The sequence below is a fragment of the Talpa occidentalis genome, unplaced genomic scaffold (assembly GCF_014898055.3).
Source record: "Talpa occidentalis isolate TD23 unplaced genomic scaffold, MPIMG_talOcc4v2.1 talOcc4.9, whole genome shotgun sequence".
Classification (NCBI taxonomy): Eukaryota; Metazoa; Chordata; class Mammalia; order Eulipotyphla; family Talpidae; genus Talpa; species Talpa occidentalis.
The window spans coordinates 34713230-34723743 of NW_023605305.1; the positions used below are offsets into that span (position 1 = coordinate 34713230).

The window sequence follows — 10514 nt, forward strand, 5'->3', positions numbered from 1 at the left end:
CTACCCCACCTAAGAGATTCCTGCAGCACAGTGAAGTCTCCGCAGATGGTCTGCCATTCATGTTCTCTGGGAATCTACTGAGTGTAAAACCCCACTTGTAGAATTCCCATCAAGGTGAATCCTGCCAACCCTGGGTCTGCCAACCCTTGAGCCAGACCTACTAAGTGCTATCCTCTGTCCTTCCAGGTAATCGAGAAGAACTTGAGTGGCTGGTGGTACATTCAGATTGAAGATAAGGAAGGATGGGCCCCAGCAACTTTCATTGACAAATATAAGAAGACCAGCAATGCCTCAAGACCCAACTTTCTGGCTCCGTTGCCCAATGAGGTGACCCAGCTCCGGCTGGGGGATGCAGCAGCAATAGACAACACAGGCAGTGAAGCCATGGGCCCCTCCCGGCCCCTGCCTGATGCTCCCCATGGTGCTGTGGACCCTGGGATATCATGGTCCAAAGACTGGAAGGGTGGGAAGGAGAGCCTAAGGAAGGTGTCTTTGGACATGTCCTCGTGTGCAGGGTATGAGGAGATCTCAGACCCGGACCTGGAGGAGAAACCCAGCCTCCCTCCCCGGAAAGAATCCATCATCAAGTCAGAGGGGGAGCTGCAGGAGCGGGAACGGCAGAGGATGGAGCAGCTCAGGGGCTCTTCGCCTAAGCCTCCTGGCATGATTTTGCCAATGATTCCAGCTAAACACATCCCCCTCTCACGGGACAGCAGGAGACCAGAGCCCAAACCTGATAAAAGCAAGTTGTTCCAGCTAAAAAATGAGATGGGGCTGGAGTGTGGCCACAAAGTATTGGTCAAAGAAGTGAAGAAGCCCAACCTCCGGCCTATCTCCAAATGCAAAGCTGACCCCCCAGAGGAGAAGCCAGAAGCCATTACACAGAATCCCTTCTTGAAATCCAAACCTCAGGTTAGGCCCAAGCCAGCTCCTTCCCCCAGGACAGAGCCACCTCAGGGTGAAGACCAAGTGGACATCTGTAACCTCAGGAGCAAGCTCAGGCCTGCCAGGTCCCAAGAGAAACCCTTCTTGGATGGGGAGAGCAGCCACCAGGCTGTTGGGGGCCAAGATGTGGCCTTCGGCCGCAACCTCCTCCTTGCAGAGGGACCTGGCCGTGCCCAGGACCGGACAGGCAAGCAGGATGGGCTTGGCTCAAGGGAGGTGGCCTGCAGAGCCCCACCCAGGCCAGCCAAGACTGCAGACCTCGTGCCTAAGAATGCTCCCAGTCCTCTCCAAGAGGCTCTCCAGCAGCGGCCTGTGGTCCCACCCCGGAGGCCACCACCCCCCAAGAAAACCTCATCATCCAGGCCGCTTCCAGACGTCAGAGGGCCCCTCCCAGATGTCAGAGGGCCCCTCCCAGATGTCAGAGGGCCTCAGCGTGAGGCCCATGAAGGCAAGGCAGCTCCTGCCCCAGGCCGGGCACTGCTCATCCCTCCAAAAGCCAAACCTTTTCTCTCCAACTCTTCTGGGGGCCAAGATGACATGCGAGGCAGAGGTGGGCCAGGGCCACGTGGGACAAGCAAGATGGGGGAAAACCGGGAAAAAGTGATGACCGCGGCCCCTTTCCCCCAGATCGATGGCCCAAAGGACTCTTTGTATGTGGCAGTGGCCAACTTTGAAGGAGATGAAGATACCAGTAGCTTCCAGGAGGGGACAGTGTTTGAGGTCCGGGAAAAGAACAGCAGCGGCTGGTGGTTCTGCCAGGTCCTGAGCGGGGCACCCTCCTGGGAAGGGTGGATTCCTTCCAACTATCTCAGAAAGAAGCCGTAGCCTCCTCCCTCCTGCCTGGAGGTCCCACTCGCCCCTGCTGGCTTTACCCCTATATTTAATATGCCTCTTAATTTATCATTCTCCACACAGCTCCAAAGGAAGGAAGACTCTGGAGCACTGTGGTTTCTTCCCTCCTGGGGGTGGAGAGTGATCCCCCATCACATCATCCTCTGGAGGCTCAGAGGCCACACCCTTGTCTCTCTCCACATCAGCATCGCTGCCTTAAGGCCGATGGCATTGCCACCAGTGTCCCTGCCCTCCTAGCAGTGGGACCCTGATGCTCCAGATTCTCTAGGACAGGAGCCACCATCTGGGCAAACTACAGGAGAGGTCTCTGATTGTTTGGACCAGGCATAAGAGGAGCAACTCTCCTTGCTACCCGACCCAGTCCACGATGGCCTGCTCCACTTGCCCATGTCTCTTAGAGCTCAGTGACTTTATTCACTCAGTATCCAAAATGCCTGGTACTAGAGAGAACATCCTGTAGAAGCCGGCTCCCTTGCCAATCCAGGGAGGTGTCCTCTTTCTGAGGCCTCAGGTTCACAGGCCTCTCAGGGTCGACCAGATGCAGCTGCCCCGGGAGTTGGGCATGGAGGGCCACTGGGCCATCGGCCTCCCAGCTGGTGTCTTGGGACCCTGATCGGTCCTACAAGCTTGAGTCACTTTCCTCTGCAGGCTCCTGTCCATCCAGGACTTTGAAATAAGAACCCATGCCCCTTCTTGGGGTATTTCACTTTTGTCTACCTAGAGCAAGAATCTTGAAGTTGGCTTAAATAAGGGGGCCTCGCACAGCCTACTCTTGCCTTGTGAGATTCCCCTTGCTGAGTAGCTAGTAGGTGCCAATTGCTGTCCTTGGCCTTTACACAACCCTTTCGTAATATACCCATTTTATTGATGCAGAAACTTGGGGTCAGTGTGCCCAGGGCATGCTAGCTAAGAAGAGGAGGAAAGAGGTTTTGACATCAATGCTTGTGCCCTTCCTCCTGGAAGAGGCGAACCAGGGAGAGAAAACTGAGAAGCTGGGTATGAGAGCAGGTGGCTACGTGGCTTCCTTGTGATTCAGGTGAGTGGCATTTGTGGCTACTCCCACAACCACCACCTCTCCCACCCGCTGCTGCATAGACAGAAAGCTGCCCTGGACCCTGGTGGTTGGTGCAGAGCCCTATTCCCTACTCCTGAGCTGGTGCTCCCCCTAGGGGGTGGTTCACAGAGCAAAAAGAGACAAGATGGCCTCACGTGCCAGCCTCAAGGGGCTCTGGTGGCTCAAGCAGCTGCGTCTCCAAGCTGGGCACAGCAATCCGTAGCCCCAAAAGGAGGTAGGGACCCAGGGCCAGACACAAACCTGTCCCTCTGCACAGCGGCATCCTGCTCCATGGCACCTGTAGAGTAGCTTTCTTTTCTTTTTTTTTTTTTCCTCATGTACTCTCCCTCTCTGTTATGCCACTAGGAGGAAGCCAGGGTAGCCCTTCCACCCATTTTGCAGATGTGGTTTGCTGAGGTATGCAGGCTGCTTTTGCTTTGGGAACCCACCAGGTGCCCCTTGTCGCCCAACTTGCCGAGGCCCTTTGCAGGAGCCTTGGAGGGAGAAGACAGCCAGGCTGGGGGAGAGCCCTCTAACACACTTCTCTGAGTTTTTAATCCACTTTGGTTTAAATAGACTTTGTGAAGCTATGCCACAGGAATTGCTATATTTCAAAACGTAAAATTCTTACTTTTTTTCTGATTCCTTTCTGCATTCGTTGACCTTTTCATTGTGAGCACCTACTAGGTGCTAGGTGCTAGGTAGTCCAAGGTGCATGGGACTCCATGCCTGGCTGTGGAGAACTGTGAGTTTTATTTGCTGATTCCACTGAATGGGCTTGTCTCTGGCCTCATTCCCTCTTCCTGGGCAATGACTGAGTGGGAATGAACTGTTTCCACCTCTCTCTGGACAGAAAGTTTTCCTGCAAAGGAAAGAACTGCCTTTTTAGTAGTAGTAGCAGTAGTAGTAGCAGCAGTAGCAGCAGCAGCAGCAGCAGCAGCAGCAGTAGTAGTAGTAGTAGTCCTTGTCATATTCTGATGTGAACTGAAGGTACTGAGGCCACATCCCTCCCTGTTCACTGTCTTTCCTCAGGGCACTCTGGCTTTGAGGACACCTCTCCAGCTCCTACCACAGTGGTGGGCACATCCCTGGGCAGCTGGAAGGTCTTGATGGCCAGTGGCCCTCCCCAGCCGTCTTTGCCTGGGCACTCAGGTTCACGGCATCTGGGACCGTGGCCACTATTCTGTGAGAATCTGACAGAACATATTGCAAAACCCTTGGAGTTTCAGCCATGGGAAATGTCCCAGGCCAATGTTAGAACTCCCTGCCAGGCTCCAGGAAGGTCAGCGGTGCCTGGATACACCCCCTCCTTTATATATCTGTATCCTCACAATGCTGTGAGGTGCAGAGGACCAGCCCCGATCTGTGGTGAGAAAATTGAGGGGGGATGAAGTTACATGCCCCCTTTGTCTAAATAGTGACTGAGCTGAGATTGGAATCAGGTTTTTTCTCCCCAATACCCTTGACTTTGCCTCTGCCATCAGCAGTGAGATGACCATGCAGCTTCCAAGGAGGCAGCTAACCTCTCTGAATTTAGGTTTCAGCTCCCCTCCCCCTCCACCCCAGGATCGTGCATGTCGGTGGGTCATAGGCCACATGCCAACCCTAAAGGCAGGCAAAGGTAGAATTTTTTTTCCCCCTTTCCTCAGCCCTGCTTCCTTGTGATGACTCTAATATCCTGGGACAAAACTACAGCATGTGCCATTGTGTCATTGGAAAATCCAAGTTTTAGGAGCACCACTTGATAAAAAAAAAAAAAAAAAAAAAAAGGCCTTTGCTCAGATTGTTCAATTCAGTATCTCCTTGCCATTTGGGTCTATGTCCTTGTCCCAGGCTGAGACTTGTGGAGAGCTGGGCACTAGCTCCAGCCATTTTTAAAGTCCTGACCCACTGAAAGTTGCTGAAACCACAACAGACTTCCAGAGCCCCTCGGTGTCATCCATCTCTTTGGCAGTTTTGGCCTTAAATCACTTTTGAACCCACTGGGGATTTCTTTGGGTTTAACATAGCAACACAAACCTGCCGCCTTGGAGAGCAGGTGCTGAATCTCCCCAAGTCTTGGCAGGACAATAGAATGAGGTGTGGACAGTCAAATATTTATTGAGCCTGCAGCAAGTACCCAGCACTGAGTGGGGGAAAGAAGAAATTGCTCCCGCCCTCAAAATAATTGCCAGCAGACATGGTTGAGAACAAGAACATAATTGGCATGTCCTCTCTCCTTTCGTTGTGGCCTCGCCTCTTAAGTGATGGATCAGGCTGCCTCTGGAAGGTCTTGCTCCTTGCTTGGCTATCCAGGCACATCCTTCAGCGCTTTCACTGCAAACAGCCATACCAGACCATAGACCAAAGATTACCTAATGTCAAAGCGTGTGGCCTGTTTGAATGGGAAATTGACTGCATTGACACCTGAGAGTGTGGGATGCCCTCCCTCACCATGTAGGCTTGCTCCTAACTCGGCTGAGGTTCTAATGTCTAGACAGACCATAGCCCTGAGGGTCCCCAGCAGAGTGGTGGAACCACGGGGTTCAAACCAGGAGGTGCCATAGTCTTCACCTTCTGAGGACCCCACAGATTTGACGTCCAGCTCCATGAGGTAATGACTGGTTTCTGGGGCTACCCTGCCAAGTTGTGGAGCCTCTCATCTTACTAAGCATTCCACGTTCCTCTCCATTTTATTATCTATCCCATAGCTCCAGTCAGGACAAGGGGTCCAACCTCTGTTGTCCTTGAAGAGGCCAAACCCAGTGTCACAGCCAGTAGCCTTCACATTGAGGTCTATAAACGGACGGAAGGCACTGCCCCAGCAGGCTTGTTACAGCAATAAGCAATCCTAACACAGCTAAGGTGTCCACAGTGTATCCCAGTGTCCTCCTGTCAATGCCTTGGTGCCATGTAATTGATGGCTGTGCCCCTTTCCCTCTTACAGGGGTGATGATAAACTATGGCCACCTTAGCTACAACTCATTCCCTGCTTCAGGGAGCCACCAAGTTAACTAGTCCATTTGCATCCCTCCAGGAACAGTGGACACTGACAGCATTGCCCCACCTCATTTCTGCTGTTGGATGACCTACATGTCCCTGGATTTCTCATCACTGTTCATACCCTCATGGCAAACTGACACATTCTGGTGGTGGTGTTTGTTTCCTTTTAATATGAAAAAATACATGAGGATATATAATGTGAGGGGGGGTGATGGACAATTAGCTGTAGCACGTATCGACTATATACCGTTAGAATTTTTCTTTTTTTTTTTTTAATAAAAAATGCTTGACTGGTTTCAAGCTTCATGGTGAAATGCAGTCTTGTTGAATCTTATTTGACTGAAGAAAGGGTGCGTAGCTTTGTGCCTCTTGAGAGGGAGATTGGGGATCAAAGAACAGGAAAGCCTGTGTGAGCTATGTTTGGGAATTACCCAGAAATAGGGGTGACTCCACTACCAGGGCCTCACGTAGCTTGTTTCTTATACTACAGTGTCCAGAAACCAAGGGATGCTTCATTGTGTTCATTGGGTATCGCCCACATTCTCAGCTTAAAGGTGGAAAACTCCACTGTCCAGGGAGACTTGAAGCCCTTGGAGGCATTTCCTGATGGGCAGCAAAAGGTGGTGGGCAAGGGTGTGGCCATAGTTGGAAGGTGACATCTTGGAAGGTGGAGGCCATTGCCTGCCATTTTTACTACTTTCCAGAGGGCAGGGATGAGGCAGAACCAGCCTCCAATTTTGAATGTCCTTGGTCCCGGGTAGGTCTTTAAATAAAATGACTCCACCACCCCAACTTCCTAGAGGGAAGATCAGAAACTGCAGAGTCACTGAATAGGAACTTCAAAGGATGACATACAAGGCATCCTTTCTTGGAGGAAACATTTTAAAGAATACAATGACCTTTCAGTGACCTTGCTTAGAAATAATGGTCATTCATGTAATAATTTCTGTCCCCATAATAAGGGAAAATGATTAGGTGTCTCCAGACTCCCCTGGGAGCATTTCCTCCCAAATCTTCCAAACCATGAGTGCTGTTGCTTCACAAGAATAAAACTGGCAATGGCCTGGGCTTGCCTGGGTGGGCATGGAGGGGCATCCGGGCCTGATGGGATGGGGTGGGAAGGGAGAAGGGCCATGGTTAGGGGCCAACCCTGACTCGTCACTCAGGGCCTCTTACCCATTACCTTTCTTCAGGTCTCATTTGGGACTGGCACATATGCCATTCCCTTTATGTTCCAGAATATCACACCAGACACATCTGGCTTCGCACCTGCAAGCTTTTCCTGCACCAAAGGTGAACTTGTCCATCTAAGACTCACATCATAGAGTCACTTAAAGTCTAGGGTCTCTAATGTCCACCCCTGTTCAATTTAATGTCATTCCGGTCCAGGTAGAATTCCGTGGCATTGTGCAAACCACGCCGCCCAATTAATGGCTCCCAAATTTTAGTGACCCTACAGATTAGCTTATCAAAGTGCACCTCCCTGGACTTCACCTCCTAAAAGTTGCAACCAGCAGGACTCTGCTTCCTGAAAAAACTCAATGCCTACCTGTGCCGTGTCTGCAACCTTTCTTCTAATAAACCTAATTTTTTCAGATAAAAAAACAAAACAAAACTCAATGTGGGGTCTTTCCATCTGGTGGCAGTCATCAGGTAAGCCAAGATGGGTGCTTGCAAGTCCACCCAGGAGCGCTAGAGGAAGAAACGGTCCCATGTGATGTGCTTTCTTCGCAGATTGTGCTACTGGCAGTACCCTAGTTGTCAGTGCTCCCAGGGCCCCGCCCCCAACCCACCTGGTCCCATAAAGCACACAGACTGAGGGCCTCCCTGGTGGTGCAGGAATTAAAGTCTCAGCACTATCAAGCTGTCACCAGCCACTGTGGCTTGAGTTTGATCCCCAACCAGGGAGCTGACCCATATGGCTCAGCAGACCTCTCCTGTCTCACCTGCTGCTCCCCTCAGCACTGTATTTCAGTAGATCTGCCTGTTCTGCTCCCCACTCTGAATCCTCTCACCCCCCACATCTCTGGCCTACACCCCAGTTCTCCTATGCAAAAATAAATCTTTAAAAAAAAATAAGTAAATCACGCAGATTGAGATAAAAAGCTAAGCAACATCATGTCATGTATCAGGTTTGTATGCACCGTGGTGACCACAAACATCCCACCCACTCCTAAGGGTGCAACCTACGACAGTCTTTCCATCATAGTATTAGCCTGCTCAAGTTTGCTGGAAGCCTTCACTCTGTTGCTGACACCAGAGACCAGATGCCACAGTGTGGCTCTGAGTATCCTGAACTTTCACTGGGTTACTGAGGATTCCACATAGATATCCTTGGGGGTTATCATCATGGATCCTTCCACAAAGCTATCAGTAGAAATCCTGACACCCAGCAGACCACCAAACTGTCCACAGCACAGGGAGATGCAAGGACTGACATCTACATGTCACAGGAGTGTAGACATCTACAGGCCTCAGAAAAGGCCCCAAGTTCCACCAGACAATTGGTGGTTTTCAAAGGAAGGCTCAGAGAAGGCACAATACTCTCTAGCTCCACTATTACCACTGATAAGTTATGTTTATGAAATTTTTACCCAATAAACAATTTAGGACACACACACACACACACATATGCACTGTGAGGAAATGGTCTGTGTGTTCTACTTTTGAGAAAAGGCCAGACTCAGCACCTTGTCTGCCTGGCATAGTTTAAACTGTTCAAACACAGTGCTTTATACAATATTTTCAATATCACCATTATTTTTCTGAACCTTTACTGTGTGCCAGGCCTGTGGGCCAGACTTCACATACACTATTTGGTCCTCAGGAAGCTCTGAAGGCACTATGTTTCAGGAACGGCAAAGGCAGTACAATGATATGTCTTGCCCCAAAGCTGGCTCTCACCCCACAGGTCTCCTCCCAAATGCTAACCAAAGCACATTTCGCATCCTGATATAATTATTTCCTGGATTCAAGATCTCATTCAAGAAATACTACCTCTTTCAAAAAGCTAATTCTGTCTCTAAGGGAAAAGGTCTAACTTCTGTTGAGTACTTGCTATTGGCTGAGTTCCTTCGAGATGGTGTCTCTTTGATCTCCACTGGAAGATTCTTCTGGGTAGGAATTAGTATACCCATTTTGTGGATGAGGAAATAATAGTCTGAGAGGTGGTATGCTTGTGGTCACAGACAGTGTGAGGAGGAACTTGGATATCTAACTCCAAAGTCCCTCATAAGCATGGGCCAGCACAAATCCCAAATCTCTCATCTTTCCATTCAGCATTTTCCAAAGTGTTTTCCAGAACAAACAACAATACATAATGCCTGAAGTAAGTGTTCTGCAGACACTGCCTGAGAAATGCTGAGTGAAATAAAGTTAAGTAGCTTTTTGATTGCACTTTTTTGGTCTATTTTTTTCTTCTTGAAGTTTTCTTTTATGATAACAGATAGTAGGAATACATGTGGGTTCCTCGAATGTACTTGACCTTGAAACAGTTCACAGTGCATCTAGAAGGAACAGTGTTTCATGTCACAAACTCTGGAAAAGGTCAATTTTTTTGTTTCAACTCTACTTTGAATTCTATCAGTTCTCCCATCCTTTGCTGATTGCCGCCTTATAATTCCAGGAGGAAATCCATCCCTTACTGCAACTTCATCTTCTAGGTTAACATTCACAGGATCGTGAAAAGAACTTCTTTGAGTGGACAACTGCTCATGAGCTTCAAGGTTTCCTATTTGCTGCTGGTCTAACTTGGAGCTATCAGAATGGGTTACCCCATAGTAAGGTCACCAAGGCACATAGGAAACTTCAGAAAACAGTTGCCAGGAGTGGAATTTGTTTTCCACCTTATAATCAAGTTTTCCTTTAGAGGCCTGTACATTCATGGCAGTGTTCAGAGCATTCAAAGTCAAGTTAATAAAGCCCAGGTTAACATCCTCTTAAGAACCACAGGTCCCAGCTCCTACAATATACTCTGTTGTCTGATTCTGTTTCAACTACTTGCAACTTGGCCACACACTTGCACAGCCTAGTGTGGAATGGAGTCTTCCAGTGGTTTTCATGGTGTATGTAGCATCATTAAAAATTAAAGGAGGAAAGAAAACAAGATATGAGGCTCCTTAAAAATTATCTATTGGCTACTGATTAGGCCAATTTGAGCTGGTTTATTACTGTAACAATTATATTTTACAATCAAACAAATATATAAAATTCCAAGTGTCTGAAGGATGACCTATCTCTCTTAACTCTCTCCCTACGTATGCATATAGAGAGAAAGGGATGAGGAGGAAAGGGAGAAAGATCTCATTTTTCACTGCACTGCGATGGTTGGTCTTACCCACCTCCTGGGATGCATAGACTTCACCTTGTAAACCCCTGACAGAGGAACTTTGGGATTGGGCAGACATGAGTTTGCCACTGGCTCTGAGACCCTCACCTCTCTGATCCTCAGCATCCTCATCTGTAGAATGGGCTATCTTGCCTGGGGGGATTGTTGTCGTGGGGATTAATGGAAACAACGCAGGCCTTGCCTACAGTAGGCACTTCTAATAGCACAACCTAGTCATTACTGTTTCTATGAAGAGTACCAAGAATGAAGTCTTCCAATATTTTCATGGTTCAGTACAAAAATTCATTAACTTTACTTAAACAGGCATTAATATGTGGGACTTGAGGAGCCAAG

General features: G+C 49.1%; 1 protein-coding gene across 1 annotated transcript in view; it reads left to right on the plus strand.

Moving 5' to 3' along the window:
* The window catches only part of SH3PXD2B (SH3 and PX domains 2B), a 106839-nt gene extending 100525 nt beyond the window's left edge, over window positions 1-6314 (plus strand). The window contains exon 13 of the mRNA XM_037500256.2: window positions 187-6314. Coding sequence (XP_037356153.1) covers window positions 187-1770 — 1584 coding nt within the window. The 3' untranslated portion in view covers window positions 1771-6314. The remainder of the gene's footprint in view (window positions 1-186) is intronic.
* The last annotated feature ends 4200 nt before the right edge of the window (window positions 6315-10514 follow it).